Source organism: Emys orbicularis, chromosome 9 (assembly GCF_028017835.1).
Source record: "Emys orbicularis isolate rEmyOrb1 chromosome 9, rEmyOrb1.hap1, whole genome shotgun sequence".
In the NCBI taxonomy this organism is placed as follows: Eukaryota; Metazoa; Chordata; order Testudines; family Emydidae; genus Emys; species Emys orbicularis.
In genome coordinates, this window is record NC_088691.1 from 54,587,910 (window position 1) to 54,612,428 (window position 24,519).

The 24,519-nt window shown below is 44.4% G+C and overlaps 1 protein-coding gene across 2 annotated transcripts in view; it reads right to left on the reverse strand.

The window, feature by feature from the left end:
• Positions 1-1,798: 1,798 nt before the first annotated feature.
• UBE2G2 (ubiquitin conjugating enzyme E2 G2) overlaps positions 1,799-24,519 on the reverse strand; it is a 41,682-nt gene continuing 18,961 nt past the window's right edge. For both annotated transcript variants that reach the window (XM_065410389.1, XM_065410388.1), the window contains 3 exons: positions 9,276-9,394; positions 7,100-7,240; positions 1,799-5,083 (listed from right to left, as the gene is read on the reverse strand). In XM_065410389.1, coding sequence (XP_065266461.1) covers positions 4,971-5,083; positions 7,100-7,240; positions 9,276-9,394 — 373 coding nt within the window. In that variant the 3' untranslated portion in view covers positions 1,799-4,970. The remainder of the gene's footprint in view (positions 5,084-7,099; positions 7,241-9,275; positions 9,395-24,519) is intronic.

Consider the following 24,519-nt stretch of genomic DNA (forward strand, 5'->3'; position numbering starts at 1 on the left):
TCCTTAAGGGCCAAGATGTCCAGTCCTGGGTACCTCAATGAACAATGCCTGTACTTTCGGATTGCCGTGCAGTGTAGTCTCTTCTCACCTCCAGGCTTACTGAGCTAGGGCTCTTTGGCAAGGGAAGAGGAAAGTATGGTAAGTCACAAGAGAAACTCTACAACTGGTAGAGCTTTTACCCAAGGAATAAGCTAAACTGAGCACATTTGTTTCATTTAAGGCATATGCCTTCAATTCATGACATTGATTATGAAGTCAGAAGTGGTCAAAGAAGCTGGTGAGAATCCATTCCCCTCCCTTCCCCCCCCCCACCCCCGCTCTCCTGCTGACTCTGTTTAATGTGGTTCCAACACCTTTAGTACAACAGTATTTTCAAAGAACCTCTCATTTCCCACTGTGTGCGTTCTGCCAAAGCTGGAGGGGGGACCTTTAAAAAGGATGCTGCTAGTATCCTTTTAAACTAATAAAGCCTAAAGCAAACAATCTACCAAAGAGAGAGGTAACATTATTAAAAAGTTACTTGCATGCATATTTCACTGTACGATACCTGTCGTTCTGACACTCCCCAGAGAACAAGTTCTGATTGAATTGTTTCAGACACTGAAAAAGGCAAATTGATCAGAACTGTTACTAGGGGCTAGTATTACAGCACTTGTGAACATGAATCTCTTTTTAAAAGGGAAAGAAGGTTTCTCCTTTCATTGAAGACCATCCAATATCACAGCAGCAGCTTTATCATATAGAATTCCATAAGCTGTTCCTAAGCTGTAAGAAGTCTACAAGGTGCAGAGTTGCTGGCACAGAATGGCTGCGACGTCACAGGTGAAGCATTTCGGCAATGGGACCTTTGCATGCCTCAGGTTTGTGAAGTACTCTGATCTTTCTGGATGAAGTGTGTCAATTGTGCAGTTATTTGATTCACCTACAGTATTTGAATCAACAAGTTTTATTTTTCATTTGCAACTAGTACAAAACTATTCTAACACGCTGTGTTATGTTTAATTGAAGTTTAAACATTTTAAGGAATAAATTATGTAGTACAGTAAACAACATTCACCTATTTTGGCCATAGCATAAACATGAGAAATCAGAACAAACAGATCGCATTACCCGAACAAGGCAAGTTTCAGCTCTCAAACCAAACACTGAGAAATAACTTTTTAAAATCTAAATAGAAGTTATTAAAATTGGTGATTTAAATAAAGTGTTTTTACTACTCATTTTAGTCATGATTTAAGCCATTTTGATGTAGCAAATCTGCCCTGCCTTTCAATGCTTAGTTTCTTTGAAATCCGTGTGTTCCATGTCACTAAAAATACCGTTTTCGTTTTGAGAGGACAGATTCAGGGGGATGTGGTGATTTTCCAAAGACAACTGGGAGTTGGATGCCCAGTTTCCATTGAAAGTCAATGTGAGATGGACATCAAATTGCTCATTTCCAGAGTCGTAAGAGCTAGTGGAAACACAAATCCTGGAATGGACATTAAACCTCATGTCTAAGCTGAGCTGTTGCTATTAGAGATCAGGAGACCTTCATGCCCACTGCAGGATTCTTGCACCTTCTTCTAAAGCAGCTTGTGCTGTCCACTGTCAGAGACAGGATACTGCATGGGATGGACCTTGGGTCTGACCCCGCCTGGCAATTCTTATGACCCTTTGTCTTTTTGAAGATCTCTCCCGTGGACTATATCCTTTCCCACATGGGGCCCAAGTCAAAGCTGGACTCTCCTGGCTATCTATCTTTTCATCTACTGAAAGAAACAACTGAGGAGAAATACATTCTTATACTTTTGCGAAAGGAGAAAATATCACTTTATTTTCAATATACAGATTAAGTTCCACCATAATACACATGAATAAAAATATTTTGCTTTTAAAACAAGACTAATTCTGCCATGTCCCTTTCTTGACTGATCACAATCTGTCTGGAATCAGGCATACAGCCCCTTCCTTTCGGAAGCTGTTTCCTAATGTGATTATGGTACTCCACAAGCTACACTGCATCTATCTAGTGCATAAAATGCCTTCACTCCACATACAAAAGCTACATCTTCATGTACATTTGCAAATACTAGTTGGGTACAATACTACTCCATCATCTTCCTGCACCCAAAACTAGTCTTCTTCCAAACCTAGAGGAATTACTCCCTATAATGGAGATAAATCCAGCAAGTTATCCCAGCCCAGAGTCTCTTCAGTGATGGATAAAGATGACATCCTAGAGTGACATGCAGCACATGTGCATATGCAATATGAACTGCAAGCCACCAGATACTGAAATGAGAACAATATACATATATTTCACTCAGCAAAGCTCTCTCAATAATGTAATTATTCCAATAATTTGATTTCTTGGTTCTTTTCATTCAAAAAGAGATACTCCTATCCTAGCCTGTTTAAGATAGTCAACAATATTTGATTCCACACACAACAGAGGCGTATGTTATTGCTTGCAGCATAAGCATATTTGCTGGAAATGCCTACAGAAGATTCAGGCCTAGACAAGAGGTTCAGTTGTAAAGCAAGAACACCAGAACGTGCCCTACACCAGCTTTACAGTCTGGGCACTACAATGAGTAGTTTGAAGGTTCTTCATTGTCCTGCTGCATACCATACAGAGGTCAGTAGAACAATGTTGCAAGTGTGCATCCTTCCATCCTCTAGGGGATGGCATCAGTGATAAGGATCTCCCCCAGCACTGACTTAGGGATGCAAGAGCAGTTAGCATCTAGAAATAGCAACTCCTGCTAATGTAAGGGTTAAATCAGATCAGCGTCAAAAATCCACATTCCCTACCTGAAGTGTGGGTGATCTGGGCTTTCATGACAAGTGCTCAAGTCAGTGCTCTATTCTATCAAGTATTGGCAGAACAGGGTTTCAGATCATCTCACAATATCTTGGAAAGGGTTTACTGTCCCAGCAGGACTAGCTGAGCCCATTTCCCCCCCCCACGATTTTCAGAGCACAGATGACCTACGTAGCATTTCAGGATGCAGGTATGTTGTACTAGAGGTACTGTGCTATACAATTGATTATGTTCTGTTATATGCACTGCATGTTTTTTAGTAAGGGTTAAGTTATTAGAATAAATGAATAGGATAGTTGATATTGCTTTTTAGCCATTTTCTTTCCCTTGTAAGTAAAAAGACAGGATCTTGTCTGTATCTATGTTAATTAGATTAGAGGAATTTCAAAGGCCCAGGCCTGTGAATGTAGGAATGTAGGAAAAGATAGTTGCAAGATTTAGTAAGGTCTAATTTATGATGCCTTTCTTGTTCAATATAAAATAATGCTATTTGATACCTTTTGAAGATTTCTGTAAAGAACTGTTTGTGTGAATGAGGAATGCATGCATCAGGAAAAGATAAGGTGCGAAGGCCATTGTTAGCCAGATGGCCAAGGGAGGAGAAGTGAAGAGACTCAAAGATGCCAGAGAACCATCAACGCGCATCATGGTTGAGGAGGGGCAGATTGATGACCCTGAGGTGAAGGCTAGCACTCTTAAACACAAGATAATTGATTGAATCGAAACCAGATAGGATGACCCTCCTGGAGGTGTTTTGGGCCATCAAAAGATAACACCCACTGAGGAGTAACCGGTCATAAACTGACACAGCAAAATCCACAGACTTCAGCAGAGAAGAACAACTATAAGAACAGGGTGCTTTGCCATGGGGCTTTGGGATCGTCTTGCCAACAACTCCAGGAGCATCGGATCATGAATGACAGAGCCCGGCTCCCCTCTGCAACCAATCTGGCAGGCCACTAGATTGATCCAGACTCTGGACTGGTAACTATAACATCGACTGGCAGGACTGTGTGCATGGTGTATGTGTGTGTGAGAGAGATTGAAAAACATATGCTAACTGTTATATTCTCAATAAATGTGGTGTGTTGCCTTTTCCCCTATAAAAAGATCTTGTGTGCTTTTTATAAGCATAACAGGTACCTAACAAAACAGCTGACCAAAATGTTTACGAAAAGACTGGATTTCCTGACCTACCTCTCTGATTGAAACTGGAAGTTACAATAAATATTTTTAGGGAGTAATTACAGCAGTCATTGAGATCTCTTCTTTGCAAAAGCAGATTCAAAGGCTAGATTTAGACTGACAGCATGATACAAAAACATTGGGCTATTCTAGACAGCTGGGTCCAAGAGCACCAGCCATTGGTGGAACTGGCCATCTAGAATGAGTCACCTTAGCTAAAAAAACTTAAAATCGCTACCTACATTAAAACAACCTGAAGGTGTTCTTGTTTTAGAACCTCCTTCACTGAGCTACCTTTTTGTGAACTCTGGTGTTGACTATCATCACTGTTTCCAATTTCCCAATGAGATCACACAACTAAAAATGACTCGCTTTCTGCACACATTTTTGGGTACGATGTTATGCAGAAACGTAAAGCTGATTGTTGTAGCAGGTCACCTAAAACTCCTCTTCCCTGGAACAAGTTCTGGTGGCAGATTGGCCAAAATGGGAATATCTGCAAACATGAATATGCTGACCACCTAGCTACTTACGTATTCGTTCACTAACCTTTGCTCTGAATCACTGACTGGGGAGAATAAGACTGATTCCACTGCTTGGCAATGCACAATCGCTTGTGCATTTTCCTGGTGAGACCAGGGGGTGGATTGCAGCAAATGGGTATAAGACTGTGCTAGGCTCAAATTCATGCTTTGTAAAGTCTCCAGATTTTCAATACAACAGAATGAGGTAGCATTGAACAGCCTTTGCAATAGGACTGACTCCATTTTTGAGTTCTAATAATGTACCTCCTTGCTACATGTTTTAGTCTGTGAGCCAGAGGCTTTTTAAGGGGGGGAAATAATAAAAAGAATAAAGAGGAAGAATTAGGCCAGCAATTTTACAAAATCTGCCTTTTTGGTATCAGCACTAAGCACTGCTCTCTGTCAGCTGGAGAGAAATACAAAACACTGCAGTTTCATTCTTTTCTTTTTTGTTTTTAAAGCCCAAGGGACTTCTGCACAATCTGCTTGGCAATTCTGTTAAACTGTTCTCTGTCCTCCCGCCACATTTTGGAGGCATCAACATTGGCTCCACTTTCATCATTTGGTTCTGAAATGAGAAAGACACAACAGATAGGCAGGTTACTCACCGAGGACTCTGGTTCTTCAAATGCTGCCTCTGCACATTCACCCTCCTGTGTGCCTGAGATACCATCTGCACCAGGGGGAATGTAGAGGCCCCTGGAGAGGAAATCCCACTATACATGCAGCACCCACCCCACCCCTTGTTTCACATATCTCACAGAAAACAGAGGAGAGTTTCAGCAAGGGGTTTTTTGGAGGGAAAAGCTTAAGTGATTGGTATGGGTGCTCTCTTAGTAGCTGAACCTCAGCACTTAAGACAGTATTTTGTCACCAATGAGGCAGTCAGAAGATTAGTGGAGGTTTCTAACACTGCAGGCTGCCACCTGGCAAACCTCTTTCTGGTTCTGGAGTTTCATGAAAACCCAGATTTCTCTCCAGCCCCACCACTGCAGGTCATCGCCTGCACCTGGGGGAAGAGTGCCCAGAAACACACAACATTCACTTCTAGAGCAACCTTCATCCAAGAATCTGAGAACTTTGCAAACAGTATTTAAGACCCTGTGAGGTCAGCAACTCATTTTACAGTCAGCTAAACTGAGGTACAGAGACTTACCCAAGATGAATAAAGAACAGTGGTGAAAGGAGGAGCATAATTACTTCTTAAGGATCACACAGACAGTGGCCACTGAGAATAGAACCCAGGAGTCCTGGCTCCCACTCCTACCTCTTGCATCTGCCAGTATGCTTTCATGGTTTGATCACAAGGAATTGGAGCCATTTCATGACAAGAGGGGAATAAAGCTCATGCAGTCTCTTGTGACTGTACATGAACTTCAGATCCAAATTAATCCAACTACGGATGATTTGACCAGTTCAGAGCACTGAAACACTAACCTGAGGATCGCCAATCTCCAAACCTAGCTTCTTCCAAGCTGTGACCCTCCAAACCTTTCTCACTACTCCTGGAGGATCAGACTGTGGGACTCTGTACCTCTAGCAACCTCTCCACTAGGCCCCAGCTGCCTTCAGTTTCCAGACTCTGGTAGGCACAACTCCAGAGCGCACAGTTTGAATCTGCAAGCAGCCAGGGTCCAGGAGAGAGGCTTCCAGAATCTCTGCTACACAAAAGATATTCAAAGGTGTGTCTCTTGGAAGGGGAAAAAGGGAAACAAAGTCATGAGGACAGAAGAGTCCAGGCAGCTATTGGAGCATTGGAAAGCCTGGGTAAGATGGTGGCACAACCCAAACCTTTTGAGGCCCACACATCACTGTATTAAGCCTTACAATGTTTAACGTATAGCTGGGAATTGAACTGATTTGGGGACAGTCTTGATGTTAAAAATGGGAACAAGTAGAGTGCTTTGTGTCCTGTTCATTCAGGTTTTCTGTTCCTAAAACCTTGGATTTTACATCTTGATGGTCATGCTGTGATTACGGTCGACTGTAGTATTTCTTCCCTGAGTGTATACATCCAGAATACCTCTCTAGGTTCTTAGTCAGCCTTCATCATAGCAGCACTAAGCACCTAAATTATATTTTTAATCACTCAGTACCAATTATTCAAGGGACACATTTCTATCTTCTCCAGTTATTAGATGGCCAAACTTTAGAAACTTATCTCCAGGGTAGAAGTCTGTGTGAAATATTGGCTTGCAGGGATATCCCTGAACCACTGACCTCTTAGGTGACCTATCAGAGTGAGAAGCAAAAACTTAACCCTGATTTCACACACAATAGCAGAGAGCACTAACTGTGCCTCACAGATCTCCATGGCGGTGCCACTGGCCTGGAGAGAAGCGGTGTGAGGTTGCATGCAAACCTGGAGTCACCAATTTGCTGATCCAGTCCAGATATTTTTAGGGTACTGGTACATTAATAAAGCAGTAGGTGGCTGTTATGGCCCCGACAAATCTTGCTGTTGCAGAACAAGGTCTGAGACCTCTGACTGCCCAACAAAGACAAATATCAAAGTAAAGACATTAACCATGCTTCAGAAATGCTGTCCTAGCTGATCAACTCCAGATGAGGCACTAATCCTTACCTGCTAACATGCTAACCACTGACAAGAGGATCTTCTCCACGCTCTGCACTGGGCTCCACCGCTCAGCGCTGCTCTCGTACCCCATGGGATCATCCCCTGGAGCATGCAGAATGGAAATGCAAACTCGCCCATCTGGGTAAACTGAAGAGGAAGCAGAGGAGATTAAAAGCTTTTTATAAATGATACATTTGCCCCTTTGGGCTCCTCAGCCCAGCAATGATTTATGTGCAGAGAGGACCAGACTTGCTCAGCCCTTGCCTCCACACAGCTGCTCCTGAACCCAAGGGGACACTTTCCCTTCAGAAGGCAACAGGACAAGTTATGGATGTTTTGTTAGCTTCCCTGAACTAGGAAGGGAGAAACTAACTTTACCACCATTGTAGCCCAGGTCACAGAGGTGGGCTGTAAAAATCAGATCTCATACACAGGAGAAAAAATAATACTCTATAGTGAAAGTAGGCAGCAAATTAGAGCCAAACATTTTTCAGCATCGCTACTGCCCAGGCTTCTCTCTCCCACTGACTCTGCAATATGGATTACTGTACCTCCAGAAAATCGTTACCCTGTAGTTTCCAAAGTGAACCACAATTCGTTATTTTCTGCCCATGTTTCTAGCCTCCCTACAGCCTTTTGCCCTGTCCTCACCACCCATTCCAAATTACTCTCACCTGCAAGTTTCATTAACATACTCCTTCCGGAACAGAGATGGAGATATTAAGAGTGGATCTCACCCCAATCCCCACAATACTCTGCTAGTCTCCTCCCTGCAACTGGATATAAGATACTCTGACACCCCAAGAACTCCACCCTCTGCTGGTCACTGCTACGCTGACTTGCTGGATTTTCAAAGCAGTGTAGAAAATTTTAGCCCTATAAAGTTAACGGATGATATACAGCTAAGTCACCCAGGCTTCTTGAAAACTTCAGTCCCGCAGAACTTTCCTTACATTAAGGTTGGATCTGTACAGGAGTCAACTGGGAGATCAGTTCCCATGGTGAGAGGCATGGTGATCTCAAGAACCTTGATAATCGGGCAGAGATAAGGGCAATGGGAGCTGGGTGGATTAAACTACCCCTCTTGCTGAAGTAATAATATACAATAATGTGCAGGAAGGACAGAGTAGGTGAATGATCAGTAGCTGCACAAATTCCATGGCTTGACATGAAATATGGATTAAACAGGTACCTAAATCTCAGCCAGAACTTAAAGTGGTTGACATTCCAGAGCTTGTGTACTGGGGTGGGAAACATGCAGGGCAGGTGCGACCAGAGTTTTCCCTCTAGTGTTGTCAGACTTCAATGAATCAGAAGATGGGTCCAGGCACATAATTTGAATCATAATAAAAGGTTCACACATTTTGTGTGTTGCTTTAATAACTAATTAAATCAGTAACCAACAGCTCTGTGAAGAATGCCATGGACCTGTTCAGAAAATGAGAACTGAGTGCTGGAATAGCATTTGGCGCGGTTTTTAAAATATATGAGCTTTTGAACACAAGCATTAGTATTATTCAGTAGAACATTTTTAAACCCCTACCTGCAGAGAGGAGTCCCGTAAAAACAGTTTGGTTGTGATACTCCAGTCTTTTTAACTGTACACTGTAATACTAAAAGACTAAAAAAAACCTTTGCTGAAATTCACGTCCAAGAATCTGAGCTGTGCCAGATATTGAACAGAGGCACCTGGCCTCACAGCAACGTCACATCAGGAATCTCATTAAGATGCTACTTTTTCTTCTCTTAAAAATATTCCTCACATTAGCTACTTTTAAGTTACAGAACAGCACAGAAGAATCTACCCCAGATTCAGATTATTTTTCTAACCATACACCACAAGGCATACACCACCAGAGAATTCAGATGTAGTATAACTGCAAGAGTTCCTGCAATGATCCCCATGCAAGACAGACTCACTTTTGAGTGCTGACCCTTGCTGTACCATGACCAAAAAAGCACAATAGGAGAGAGTTAGATTAGGAGAAAAGACAGTCCCAGAAAGACATGAAACTGTCCACTGGTTAGGAGAGTTCCCACCACACACTTCAGATCTGGGGTTAAATGAAAGAAAATAGCCTTTGTGGGAACACCTGATGTCCTGCTACAATAGTTGCCCCTTTAAAAAATTATGTATTAAAATAAAGTCTTTAAAAAAAACAACCTGTTGAATCAAACTTACTGTTTGGATGAAACATCTCACATGTGAACCTCATCTTCGGAGGACTTAGAGGATAATCAAGAGGGAAGCTCAGGATAGCTGGGAAAACACCATACTCAAAACAGGTATCCTCTGGCCCCCTAGAAACAAATTAAACAAATTAAGTACCTGACTGCAGTGTAAATGCCTCTCTCTGCAATGGTCATTTATTAAGAGGATTAATCAGAGAAATACAATTTAACCTGGATGTTGTGAACATCAAAAAGAAATCGGAAAGGAAAGTATATTGCTATCAGTAATCCTGCAATCAGAGTCAAAATGTTAAGAAAAATATTATGCACACACCTAGGATTCCACTAAAATTCAAATACTACAGTTACGGTAGGGGACAGAAAAAAAAAAGATCCCAGCAGTTGAGCGTAACAAAATGATTATTCGTAAAAGACTGTAAGCGGTTAGGGGCAGGGACTCTCTTACTGTGTGTTTATAACACTGAGCACAGCAGGGCACAGAACCTGAATGGGGCCGTCAGCTACTACTGCAATAAAAGTAGTAAGATGGCACATCAGTAGCAGCAAATTACTTATCATGTGCAAGACACTATTCTTGTGCAATACATGCTAACGTCTATTTGACCAACAGACTTCTCCTGTCCTGGCCTGGCCAGCATTATCACCAATATCCCCCATTTAAAACTGTGGCTAATGACTAAGATCTTGTTGAAACTTGTTCTGAAAAGTCTGATATTTGTTTTCAAGTTTACATTTCAGGAGAAAGGTGGTGACACATCCACTCCCAGCATCAGTCACTGCTATTCAGAGCTTGTCTCCTCAAAGTACGAAACACAGACATTAAAAGACTGGGTCCCTTCCTCACCAATATGGCACACAAAGCATGGTTTGCCCCATGCGACCATTATCTCATTACAACCATGGGAAAAGCGATTGAAATGGCACTGTTAAGTTATTTCTCCTTAGGTATCCTTAGGTTTCAAGTCCTCTTCACACAGCTTTTGACAGCCAAGTGGACTCAGGGAACTGAAGTTTGTTCCCTGAGCTTTCCTCTATAATGCACACCCAGGGGTGTGCTATTTTAGGATATTTACTAGTGGAGAACTGCTGGCATTTGATTACTCTAAGACAGTGGTCACCAACCGGTCGATCGTGATCTCCGGCTGCGCAGCAGGGCTGCCGCTAAGACAGGCTCCCTGCCTGCCCCAGCCCCAGGCCGCTCCTGAAAGCAGCCAGTACGGGGCAGGGGTCTCCCTCCGCATGCTGCTCCTGCCTTTAAGCACCGCCCCCGCAGCTCCCATTGGCCGGGAATGGGGAGCTGTGGCCAATGGGAGCTGCAGGGGTGATGCTTGCAGAGAGGGGCAGCGTGCGGAACCATGTGCTGCCCACTCCCCCCCACTCCCCACAGGGGCACACTGGCGCTTTCCAGGAGTGGTGCGAGACCGAGGTAAGCAGGGACCAGGAGCTGCCGGAGGTCACACCACAACCCCCTCTCCCGGAGCCAGCATCCCGAACCTCCTTCTGCACCCCAAAGCCCCAGCCCTGACCCCCCTCCCAGAGCAAGCACCCTGTACCCCCTCCTGCACCCCAACACTCTGCCCCAGCCCAGAGCCCTCTCCAGCACCCAAACTCCCTCCCAGAGCTTGCACCCCTCACCTCCTCCTGCACCCCAACCCCCTGCCCCAGGCTCAGCCCAGAGCCACCTCCCACACTGCAAACCCCTGGGCCCCAGACCAGAACTCGCAACCCCTCCTGAACCCCAACCCTGTGAAAGTGAGTGAGGGTGGGGGAGAGTGAGTGACGGAGAGATCCTGGGTTGCCCTTAAATTCAAAAAGTGATCTTGGGCGTAAAAAAGGTTGGAGACCACTGCTCTAAGAAAACCAAGAACAGAGACCCTGTTTTAGGGGATACATACACCTGTCAGGAATGACACACAGGAGGCAGATAGACTGAAAAGCGGTAGGGCAAAGTTCTGTGCTTTCCATTATGCAGCACAGATGGTGGCAGATGAGTTTGACTTAACTTAAAAATGGCAGACCAAAGACTACCAGCTACTAATACCATACCAACATCCAACCAGCACTGGGCCCTTCAGACCACCTAGATATCTGAAAGCACCCCACCCAAAGGAGGCCTGCAGGAAAGGGAAAGAATCAGAACACCTAGTGCAAGTGGTACACAGCCCCAAATATTAGGCCATAAATGGAGCAGTAAGGGCACTAGACACAGTCAACAGTAATTAGTCCTACAAGCCTAGTTAACTCCTTTGGAAAGGTCACACACACGCAAAGAGAGCACAGCACGGGAGCAAGCCGTGCAGCCAGAGGTGCAGGCGACTGGAGCAACGTGGAGGAAAAGGCCAGGGATCCACAGAGTTATCAACCTTTTACCTGCTCGGCCTATGCATGAACGTCTAATTGCACAGCCTGCCCACTCAAACCACTTAGCACGTGCACAGATGGGCCGACATGGCAAAAACTCAATACGTCTGATGCTGATGCTATTTCCCTCGCTAGACACCTCAAAACCCAGCCCTTTGCACTCTTCTGCTCGCTCGCTCTCTCACTGGCATACAGCATCTTCACCAGACTGGTAGAGTGGCGCAGCTACATCGGTGCTGCTGTAGCACTTCTAGTGTCAACTAGCCCTCAGTGTCACGCAAGATCCCTGTAGCAACTCCAGCTATGAAAAAGTCATAATGGGAAATGGGTCATTTCAGCTGTATGTACCCAATAAGTGTTTTATTCTGTTCCTCTCTTCCCAGCTGCTGCTCTGCAACATGTCCCGTTCCCCACGGACATGGCATGCAACTTCCTTGTTCCCTTCCCCCAGGGGCACTCCTCTCCTACTGGCAGTTCCAGTCCTGTTGACATCCCCTAGCTGACTGGTTCTCAACCAGGGGTCTGGGGCCCTCTGGGGGGCTGTGAGCCGGTTTCAGGGGGTCCTCCAAGCAGGGCCAGTGTTAGACTCGCTGGGGCCCAGGGCAGAAAGCTGAAGCCCCACTGCATGGGGCTGAAGCCCAGAGCCCTGACACCTGCAGCTGAAGCCAAAGCCTGAGTAACTTAGCTTCACAGGGCCCGCTGTGGCCAGGGGCCCCAGGCAATTGCCCTGCTAGCTACCCCCTAATGTCGGCCCTGGCTTTTATATGCAGAAAACCAGTTGTTGTGGCACAGGTGGACCGTGGAGTTTTTCTATCATGTTGCGGGGGACTCTGTAAGAAAAACGTTGAGAACCCCTGCCCTAGCTCTTCTGTGGGCCATGACTGGCAGGTCCAGTCGGGAGGAGGTGTAAGAGCTGCCCCCACAATGTAGCAGCAGCCTGCAGACTGGTAGAAGCAGATGGAAACAAGGAGTTACAAGACACAAGCTGTCCAGAGCAGCAGCAGTTACCCGCTACCATGCCTCATCTAGTCAACAGTCAGCACAGTGGGTTTGTGCAGGAGCCTGTGCACCTTGCGATAACTATGTATCAACAGAAGTCTTTCCCACTTCGGCATGGCAACTGCCTTGTGCGACGACAGTCATCAGTATGCAGGCACCCAAACCCTTGTCTAGTAAGAAACCTCAGATTTCCATTACATGTTTCCTGAGCTCTTCTAAAGAGCACAAACAGTTAACCTGCTCTTATCTCACTCCCCATAAACTTAAAACCAAACATGGGGGTTGGGAGGGAGGGGAATATCAAAGCTTGCACATTAAATTACTAGGAAGGTCGCAACACTCTGTTCAATTATACCCCCACACACCCCGCTAATTACGCAATCTGTCTCCAAGGCATGTTCCAGGATTTGGGCGTCTGCACGTCAAGGGGAAATAGCCAGCAGGTATGGCACTTTTGCTTCTTTGAAGATACCTTTGTACTCCACACAGGGATGTCAAATATAGCAGCTCAAAAATCATTTTATAAGATAGGGATTAGGTGGGGACTCATCTAATTGACCTACCAAGAGTCGAACTGTCAGTATCTAACTACAGCCACATGTCAGGACTTCTTACCACTTGAGACAAAATACTAAACACTTCAGGAAGCATAATTGCTGTATATGGGGTCCCCACACCTCTCAGCTTTCAGACTCTTGTTCTGCGACATATCCAAGGCATACACAATGCTGCGTGCAATTACATACATCAGAGCTCTTGTGAAAGTGTTCTCTATCATATGCATCTAGTTCACAAAATAACCAAGTAAAGTGTCATAGGGTGACCCTGCTTCGACAGGCCATGGCATGACAGGTGAACCTGCCTCAGTTTCCCCATTCAGAATCCCGCCAAACAGCCTCTCTTAATGCAGATGGCCTTTGTGGGGTTAACTTATTATAGAAGTCTGTGCACATAATTCACAAAAAAAGTCCCACAACTCTAGTCCAGAATCCCCCCCGCATAGTCCAAACAAGTACATGCAACATACAGCCTGGGTATCTTCCACCAGGCCCCGGCTTCCCGGTACAGTCCTCTCCTATCCTCATCTCAAGACACCCAGCCCAGCCCTTCTACCTGGAATGCATCCCCACTCTTCCCAGTGGGAACCTCCACAGCTTTTGTGCCTGGAGATCATATTTAGCAGCGAACATCCCTGCCAAGAGAGCATCCTTCACTCCCTTTGGCCCTCTCAGTTCCTCTGGGTCCAACTCTCTGATCCTGGAGATGTCAGTCACTGGGTACCTTTCTGTACCTGATTCTCCCTGTCCTTTATAGCCCGCAGGTGCTGTCCTGCCCTCTTAGTTGGCCTGTAGACTGAAGTTCAAGGTCTACAAGCCACAAGAACTGAGTAGGATTGCTCCTCAAAAGTGTGGGGATTTAGAAAGGCTGGACAGGTTAGTGAGAACGATGAACATAGAACTAGACCTGCGCTTTCTGCTCCTCAGGTTACTGTAAGATCAGAGAAACACATAAATAGCCAGCGAGAATCAAAATTACACCACAGTCATGTTTGCCTTCCTCATGGTTAGTCAGGGTAATTCAGTCCTGTGCTTCAGCAATAAACACCATGAGCTGACATTTATTCTGGTTACAGTTTAAATACATTTATGTATTAAATTCCTGAAAGTGTGTGAGGTTTCTCGCATTCCCTTTTAAAAGCAACAGGCAACCCTGGGGGTTTCTCTGCTCAGATATGCTAATGCATGATCATATGCCCCATTTTTAGGACTTCTGTTAAACATGCCAATTGTTTTTGTTTTAGTCATTCGCTGCGGCGGGGATCAAGTTCAAAGGGAAACCATGAAGTGAAACCAAGATGGGATTTTCTACTATGAAATGCATAAGAAGGGTGTGAATTTTAGACCTAAACAACTTGACAGAATCCCATTAAGTTCAAGTAGTATACCAAGAGCACTGAAGTTAAGCAGCCATTTGGTAATCCCACCACCTGGTACGGAAAGGATCTCAAAGCACTCCACAAAACTTGAAGCTTCAACACCTTATGCTATGATCTTGTCTGGCTTCCCATGCTAATCAGTCAGGTGTGCTGAGTAGTTGGACACCTCCAGGAAAAAACTCTGATGATGCGGAAGTTATTACGACACCACAGCGACTGGTGCTCTTTCCTTCTAGTCAGTACAGTATGGATCCAATGCTCCAGTGTGGTGTTAGGGAGCTGCTGGAAATGGCATCTTTCAAATGAAGTGCAAAACCAACTATCACAAAAGATATGTTGCTACAGATAAGTCCTGGAGTCCCCCTCAGCAAAGTTCACATCGGGAACTACATTCTGCCCACCTACCTGCCTCCCCGTAGTTTCAGCTTGAAGTCACCACTTCTCAAGCTAAACTGTTGTGATACTGCACAGAGCCTCAACATAGCCATCCGAAACATGGCTAATAACTAACTACCTTTTGATCATGCAAATCTCACATCTTTAACTTTCTCAGAAAGCTGTGCTCCTCTAGAACAACGGAGATCACAAGGCCCAGGACAAAGCATTCCTGCTTGAGGAGATCCAGCTACGGAACAAACAATTATATGGAGCAAATAATCAAGCAAGCAATTTGCAAATACCTAGCAAATAATAAGGTGAGAGGTAATAGTCAGCATGGATTTGTCAAGAACAAATTGTGTCAAACCAACCTAATAGCTTTTTTTGACAGGGAAACAAGCCTTGTGGATGGGGGGTGGGGTGGGTGAGCAGTAGCGGTAGATGTGGTATATCTTAGTAAGGCTTTTGGTACTGTTACGCATGACCTTCTCATAAACAATAGAAATACAGCCTAGATGGAGCTACTATAAGGTGGGTTCAAACTGGTTGGAAAACCGTTCCCAAAAAATCATTATCAGTGGTTCACTGTCAAGCTGGAAAGGCATATCAAGTGGGGTCCCACAGGGATCAGTCCTGGGTCCAGTTATGTTCAATATCTTCATTAATGATTTAGATACAGTAATGGCATAAAGAGTACACTTATAAAGTTTGCAAACCCTCCCTGTTTGGTAATCTCTGCAAGTGCTTTGGAGGATAGGATTAAAATTCAAAATGATCTGGACAAACTGGAGAAATGGTCTGAAGTAAATAGGATGAAATTCGATAAGGACAAATGCAAAGTACTCCACTTAGGAAGGAACAATAAGTTGCACACATACAAAATGGGAAATGACTGCCTAGGAAGGAGTACTGCAGAAAGGGATCTGAGGGGTTACAGTGGATCACAAACTAAATATGAGTCAATGGTTTAACACTCTTGCAATACATCTTGGGATGCATTAGGTGTAGGTTTCCCCCCTCCCATTGGTGGGTAGGGACTTGGGAATAGAAGAGGGAAGAGTGCTGTGGTGGAAAGGCTCTCTCAAAAACGAAGGCTTTGCAATGTTTCCTAAAGATGGTCAGACTCTGGATTCACCTGAACTCCTCTGGAAGACTGTTCCATTGCCGGAACCCACTCACCAGAGAAGGCTTTGCTGTGCTTGGTCCTGAGCTTTGTGATCTGCATTGTCCCAGAAGAGCACAGCTGTCATGGTGGTTCGCAGATCAAAATTTCGTCTTTCATGTAGCTGGGGCTTGATCCATTAATTGCTTTGAAAATTAGGACCAAGGCCGTAAACTTGCATCAGGACCTGACCAGGAACCAGTGAAGGGATGTGAACGTGTGCCTGATGTGATGGCAGCCTGAGTCATGGAGAAGGCGGGCAGATGCATTCTGTACTAACTTGTGCATGGTATTCACATTTAGATACAATGAGTTACAGTAATCCAGCCTGCAGGAGACACCACGTTCAGGTCCTTGTCCAGAAGGAAAGGATGAAGCTACTGGTATACATGGAAACTGATGGTTCCTGGTCATCCACATTTAGCAGGGAGTCAGATAGGTCCCTGAGGCTACACCTCTTTGACAAATGGTGGCTGTGAGCCTTCAATGGAAGGCAGAGAATGTCTTGGTCAGTTCTTCGAAGTGATTCCCTCCTTGTGACCAGCATCACTTGAGTCTTGCCTGGATTCAGCTTGCGCCAGCTGCTCTTCATCCAAGAGCTAATTTCATGTAGGCATTCTGACACATTAGTAGTGGCAGCAGCTGCATCATTTAAAATGAGATCTAGAGTTGAGTGCAACCATTGCACTTTAGGCAGCTGAGCCCATGGCATCTCGCTCTCTCCACCAGTAGTCTCACGCAGATACTGGAGGAATGGGGATAGTTTGGGTCCTGTGGTACCCCAAAGGTGAGGGTCTTCAGAGAGGAGGAGGAGTTATCACCACTACTGTTCTGCTGGAGAGGAACAACTGGAGCCCCAGTCGAGCTTGGACATCTGCTCCTCCTATGTCAGGTAGGGGGGTTACTAGCACCTTCGGGTCCATTGGGTCAAAGGCAGCAGAGCGGTCCAGTGCCCATAGTTATGAGGCGATTGTCCTTTAGTGCACCAGAGCTATCTCTGGGCTGTGCCCAGGTCTGAACCCTGACTGTGAGGCAGCTAGGATGTTGGCGGAGCACGGTGGTTAATTACTTCACTCAGGAATGTTTGGCTGGTGATGAGGCAGCAGGTAACGTTGGCTTCTGGAGGCCTAGGATGAATTATTGTGTTTTTCAAGGAGTTTTGTAGGTATGCTTTTTTGAAGGAGGCAATGACTGTTTTCATTCCATTTAACAGGGTATTTTTCCTCTGTTCACCACCAGTGTAACTAAGGGAAGCAGAGCTCTAGAAATATGGTATTAGCAATGTGACGTTCCCCTGGTGTTATCCGGACCGGTGATCTCCTAGGTCACTACAATCCTCAACTCTGGGAGCCAGCCTTACCCTGCTCTGCTGTGAGAACCCCCACTCCTGGGCTGTTCACGCACAGCCTCTGGCATGTAAGCTGCTCCTTGAATTGTGCAACTGAATGACACTAGCCAATATCTCTGGTCCCGGACACAACCCTAGAACCTCCATCTTGCAGTGTCCAGTTATGCCCGCTGGACGCTGCAAGCTTATATGAGTTCGTCAATTTAACAAAGAAATTGATATGCACCAGGCTCGTTATCCCAAGTGGTGTCTCTGACACGCTTCAAACCAAACGCACTGCTTCAGGTAGAATAAACAAATAAATTTATTAACTACAAAGACACTTTAAGTGATATTAAGTGATAGGCAAAAAGTCAGAGTGGTTACCAAAAGAAAATAAAATATAAGCATGTAATCTAAACTCTCAACCCTATTAGACTGGGTAACATCTAGATTTAAGCAGTTTTTCTCACCCCACTGGATATTGCAGTCCTTAATATACAGGTTTGTTCCTTAAACCTGGGCCGATATACTCTGTTGGAGTCTTGTCTTCTTCTCAGTGTCTTAGGGCTGGTCCACACTACCCGCCTGATTCGGCGGGTAGAGATCGATCTTCTGGGATCAATTTATCGCGTCTCATCTGAGACGCGATAGATCGATCCCAGAAGCGCTCCCCCGTCGACTGCGGAACTCCTGCTCGCCGAGAGGAGGAAGCGCTGTCGACGGGGGAGCCTGCCTGCGCCGCGTGGACCCGAAGTAAGTAAATTTAGTTCGATCTAGGAAACGTCGACTTCAGCTACGCTATTCTCATAGCTGAAGTTGCGTTTCCTAGATCGATCCCCCGCCCCAGTGTGGACCTGCCCTTAGTTGCTTGCAGTGAAGGTGGGGGCAGGAGAAGGGCCCAGTATGTGTCCACTCTGTCTGTTTTATACCCTCAGTCCATGTGCTTGGGGAGCACAAGTCCAGGCATGTCTGGGGGGCATTGCTGAGACTCTCCAGGCAAGGTTGAGCAATTCCTCTGGTACGGCCTTATGCAAGTGAGACATTGCATTGTAGCTCCCTTGCTGGACAATGGCTGTTGATCGGTTGTTTGACACCCTGCCTGGGCGTTGGTTACTTTCCTTGCTGTTGCCTCTGGGGAGCTAATATCTGGCTGACTCCCCAACTTACAGCATGTTTTAGTGACCACCATACAACACAATTCTCATAACTTCATATGCATTAATGGTACACATATATGGACAGAGAAGTGACTTTCAGCAGATCATAACCTTTCCCCTAATACCTTACAAGGCATGCTTTATATGTAAGATCACAATTACATGAAAATGAGGAATATGGGGATTACAATATGCTCCCCCAAGGTATAGAATGTCACAAGTAACCACAGTCCTCCTCAGATGGCTTTCTCTGCAGCCAAACAGCAGAGATCATCTTCCGCCCAGCATCACTGGTGCCTATTGTTTAAACTTCCTAACAAAATTTATGATATTTAGGACCCAGAGGATATTATTACTGACTACAAACAGTTCTAAGAGAGGCTAGATGAGACCACACAGCTTTACACCATCCTTCAGAAGATTTACTGATAAATTAAAATGCTTGAATAGTTCAGTTCTTCTCTGTCAGAGATCACAGACGGTGGTATTGGGCAACTGCTCACAGGTCCTTAGAGCTCTAGCATTCAGGGCTGTATTGGATCTACCATTCTGATCCAAGTGCATGAAAAGCTCCCGAGAAAGACAATATGGGGTGTAGTGCCTACTGCTCTACAGGGTAAAAAGACTTTGCAGAATTTGATTTTTAAAATATAAATTTGACATTTATTTTTAAGCATTTTTATCAATTTATATCGTCACAATTGCTGGAAAGTATGGGAGGGTCAGACAATTATTCAATGATAGTAGATGCTGAGATTCAAATGGTTAAAGCTTTTTAACCATTCAAACCCTAACTGTCAACACCACATGTCAAAATATACAAAGTAAAGATCCTTAAATCAAACTAAGTTCTCAAGTAGGCAAAATAAGAAAAATGCTCTCTCTACATTTTGATCATCAATGGAAATATTTTTCTGTTGGGTTGTGTGTGTACAGTGGAGAGATGCACTGTTGGTTTAGTATACAACATGAGCACAAGAAACTCTGGAGTCCATCAATAAAATGCTATTTATGGTGGAAGAAGCAACACTATGGAGTGAAAACCATCATCCAGGTGTCTGCCAAAATAGTAGGGTGAGACAAACTGATGAGAGGATAGGGAATTCTATAATCACTGATTATGTACATTTGTAAATAGCTTCTTTTGTATTTGTGACAGCTGGAAAATGACCAAAACCCACAACCTCATCAGATCCTGATAAAGGGGAATTCCATGCTAAAAAAAGCCCTTCTCCAAACAAAAGTTCTAAGTCTAAACACAGATCTAATTACTTTTCAAGACAGATTTTTGAAAAATTGGCTTAAATGCGTATTGTTTATATTTAAAAAAGCAATCTTCAGTCTAACAAAGTTCTTAACGAGTGCTTCTGTTTCATTTTGGTGGGCTAAGCTATTTCTTTAACACAAGCATAAGCTTTCATGGTATACTGCTTTTGAAGTTCATAAGGCAGAATACTAAAAAGGCCCTGAAATGATTAATATTAAATTAATTAACTTTCACAATAAATTCTTGGACCCCACACAGCATTAAGGTATCATCCAGTATTTTGATTAAATCCTTTGACATTTTGGAACAATTTATCACTATGTTGTATGAACCAATCACCCCTTTTCTAAAGATCCAATCTGCAGACATCTATTAATACAGCCGCATTCGAGTGTTACAATAGCATCACAGATGTGCACTATTATCTGTTTCACACACTTTTGTGTGTTAGAAAGACACCTCTTAACACAATCGTCTGGGATAGGTAAACACACATGGCTTTATGGAACTGAAAAACAGCTACTTGGGAAGTTCAACTCAATAAGATCTTAAACTTAACTATTACAGCAGTGCTGCATTGTGTAAACACAGCGTTGAAAGAATTCAGCATTTTAAAAATAATTTCCCTTGCTTTCTAGAAGAGAAACAAGAGTTCCCACTTACACATCTCCCTATTACTTTAACCAGCTGTAATTCTTGTATTTATAAAGGGACATACTTGGTGGGTCCTTCACATGTGCTACAGAAGGCCCCTTAGATTAGTCAAAATGAAAAAATGTCAAGCCTCCTGTTTGCCATTTCACCATTTATGCTGCTCGTTTACTTTTTGCATTGTATCCCTCGTGGACAGGGCTAGACTAATTACTGGCACTTCATAGTCTGTTTAGTTTCTTGGACGTCATGCAGCATCCGGGGAACTACAGGCCAGTCAGCCTCACCTCAGTCCCTGGAAAAATCATGGAGCAGGTCCTCAAGGAATCAATTATGAAACACTTAGAGGAGAGGAAAGTGATCAGGAACAGTCAGCATGGATTCACCAAGGGGAAGTCGTGCCTGACTAACCTAATTGCCTTCTATGATGAGATAACTGGCTCTGTGGATGAGGGGAAAGCAGTGGATGTGTTATTCCTTGACTTTAGCAAAGCTTTTGATACGGTCTCCCACAGTATTCTTGCTGCCAAGTTAAAGAAGTATGGGCTAGATGAATGGACTGTAAGGTGGACAGAAAGCTGGCTAGATCATCGGGCTCAACGGGTAGTGATCAATGGCTCCAAGTCTAGTTGGCAGCCAGTTTCAAGCGGAGTGCCCCAAGGGTCGGTCCTGGGGCCGGTTTTGTTTAATATCTTTATTAATGATCTGGAGGATGGAGTGGACTGCACTCTCAGCAAGTTTGCCAATGACACTAAACTAGGAGGCGTGGTAGATACACTAGAGGGTAGGGATCGGATACAGAGGGACCTAGACAAATTAGAGGATTGGGCCAAAAGAAACCTGATGAGGTTCAACAAGGACAAGTGCAGAGTCCTGCACTTAGGACGGAAGAATCCCATGCACAGCTACAGACTAGGGACCGAATGGCTAGGTAGCAGTTCTGCAGAAAAGGACCTAGGGGTCACAGTGGACGAGAAGCTGGATATGAGTCAACAGTGTGCTCTTGTTGCCAAGAAGGCTAATGGCATTTTGGGCTGTATAAGTAGGGGCATTGCCAGCAGATCGAAGGACGTGATCGTTCCCCTTTATGCGACATTGGTGAGGCCTCATCTGGAGTACCGTGTCCAGTTTTGGGCCCCACACTACAAGAAGGATGTGGAAATATTGGAAAGAGTCCAGCGGAGGGCAACAAAAATGATTAGGGGGCTGGAGCACATGACTTATGAGGAGAGGCTGAGGGAACTGGGATTGTTTAGTCTCCAGAAGAGAAGAATGAGGGGGGATTTGATAGCTGCTTTCAACTACCTGAGGGGGGGTTCCAAAGAGGATGGAGCTCGGCTGTTCTCAGTGGTGGCAGTTGACAGAACAAGGAGCAATGGTCTCAAGTTGCAGTGGGGGAGGTCTAGGTTGGATATTAGGAAACACTATTTCACTAGGAGGGTGGTGAAGCACTGGAATGCTTTACCTAGGGAGGTGGTGGAATCTCCTTCCTTGGAGGTTTTTAAGGCCTGGCTTGACAAAGCCCTGGCTGGGATGATTTAGTTGGGAATTGGTCCTGCTTTGAGCAGGGGGTTGGACTAGATGACCTCCTGAGGTCCCTTCCAACCCTGATATTCTATGATTCTATGATCAGCACAAAGTTGCAATTTTGCGGTCGCATACAACGCAGGGGGAAGCTTACATCCAAATATAAAGTAGTAATTGAATTTTCATTTTAAAAGTAATTAAAACATTCTATAAGATTTTGTCACATTTATTTATAATAAACAATTTTGAGGACTAAGGTACTTGAATCTCTGCTTCTATTGCAATTCAGTTTCAAAATCTATCAAGTGTTAAAATGCAATTTTAGTATTGCACACCAAACCAATAAATTTAACAGTAATAATGCTTAATTTGCACTGATGAAAGATCACAAGCTAAACGTACTTGAGAGTTTGCATTTTAAAGGGTGTTTATTTTCAGTGCCAGCAAGAAGTCCCTGGTTATTTACATCTGCCTTATAGCGACAAGGGAAACAAAAATATTTTATGCCTAACAATACACTTTCAAGTTTTTCCACTGTGTGTGTCCTCCATGACAGCTCTCACTATTTGGCAGAGAAAATGAGTTATCAGTACTTCCTCACTCCAAGGAGTTTGTCAAACCCTGGGAGATTTCTAAAGTCAACCAGATCATCACACTGTTTACGGAATACTACTTAGTGTGTGCTCACCTTTCACAACTACAGAGATCATACTTCTAAGAATGCTGACTACCACATTTCCAACTAGAAGACACTGCATAAAGAATCATGGTCAACATTTCTGGATTTGGATGCCTAAAAGTTAGGCAATGAATGCATATTTAGAAATCCAATTATCTTATTTTCAGAGACACAGAGGATCCACAACTCCCACTGATATTGTATTAAGGCAGGGGGTACTAATTGGTTGTATTTCAAACCAATATTTTTCTCCTTCCAGAACAAGTCAGAGATCCCATTCTTTTATTAAAAATATCACCTTCACCCACTCCACGCTATACACGGGCTGCAGACCTCACGTGCTCCAGTCACCAAACCAGGCTAGGTAAGTTCTTACATCCATGATAACAGACAGTATTCCGTTTTCATCTGATGTCAATAATTTCAACGTTTTAAAAGTTTAAGTCATGCTGTAAGTGTATTCCTGTGAAGGCTGGTCGGCAGGGATGGTGAATAGGCATCAGGTTGCTTACAAAGCCTACAATTCAACCACTCAACACCACCACCTTAGTTTTTATAACTAGTGCATGCCCATCTCAGTTTGGGATTAATACCTATTTATTTATAGCTGAATGAAATTTATCTGGGAGTTTGTTTGGCCCTTTAGAGGGGCCACATGGAAGTTAAAAGCTGCACTGTTAGAGAACTTTCAGCCCGTGTACATGCAATACTGGAAAGCATGACCGTTTGAAATGTCGCACACCCGGGAGTTATTTTTGCTGCCTAATGCCAGCGGATGTTACACGTACCTAAAAGGCATCCAACAATGCTGGCAAAAGGTATAACTTCTACAAGGACTCTTTCAGAGCATGTGAACTTTTTGTTAGGAAGAGTTTGCCTCACTGTATTGCCAACCCAGAACACGGTTCACTGGAAAAAGGATGCATTTTGGGTAAATTTCATACCACTACTCTCCATGTGGGACCTCTCTCCCTGAAAGTCCAGAGCTCTCATCTTACCATTACATGTCTAGATGGGGGAGTGGCCTGCTATACGCCCTCTTCTCCAATGCTGTCAAGGTGCAGTGTCATTCAGGGCTACCTGGCCCTCTTGGCTATGATTAAGGTAGGGGAAAGGGAAGTCACCCCTTGAGTTAACGGTTAACCAGTTAACTTTTTAAAACTGATATTTACATCCCTAGTTACACCACAAGGGAGTTAAAAGTTATAAGCCTCTCACATGATTGGCAAGAAAATGCATCCTTTCCTTTCAGATGTAAGGCCTCACTATGCCTAACCATCCTTTGTCAACTCAAGATTGGACTATTACAACATGCTCTGTACAGACTACACCTGCATACCATCCCAAAACCGCAGCCATTGCTAGACAAGGCAGCCTGCCTACAGAGCAGCTTTCCACACGCAGCATATTACATCTGTGCCATGTGATCTTCATGGGCTACCCACTGACTTCTGCATAAAGTTTAAGGTGTTGATTACACCATGCCTACCCCCATATTATCTGAGCTCCTCCCAGAAAGCTACGGGTATGTCTACACTTGCAGAGTTTTTGCGCTGTAAGTTTCACCGGTGATAGGGAACCAGTGAAAGTAAAGCACTGGTTTGTGTACTCACCTGAGGCGTCACAGAGTGTTAACATTAGCAGCACTTCCATCGCTGATGAGAGCAGCGCTCTAGGGCAGCTATCCCACAGTGCAGCTCTCTCCAGTTTGACCATGGGTCTTGTGGGAAGAGGGGGGTGATCGCGTGGCATCCTGGGTCCCTGCACAGCCTCCTCTCCCCAAACA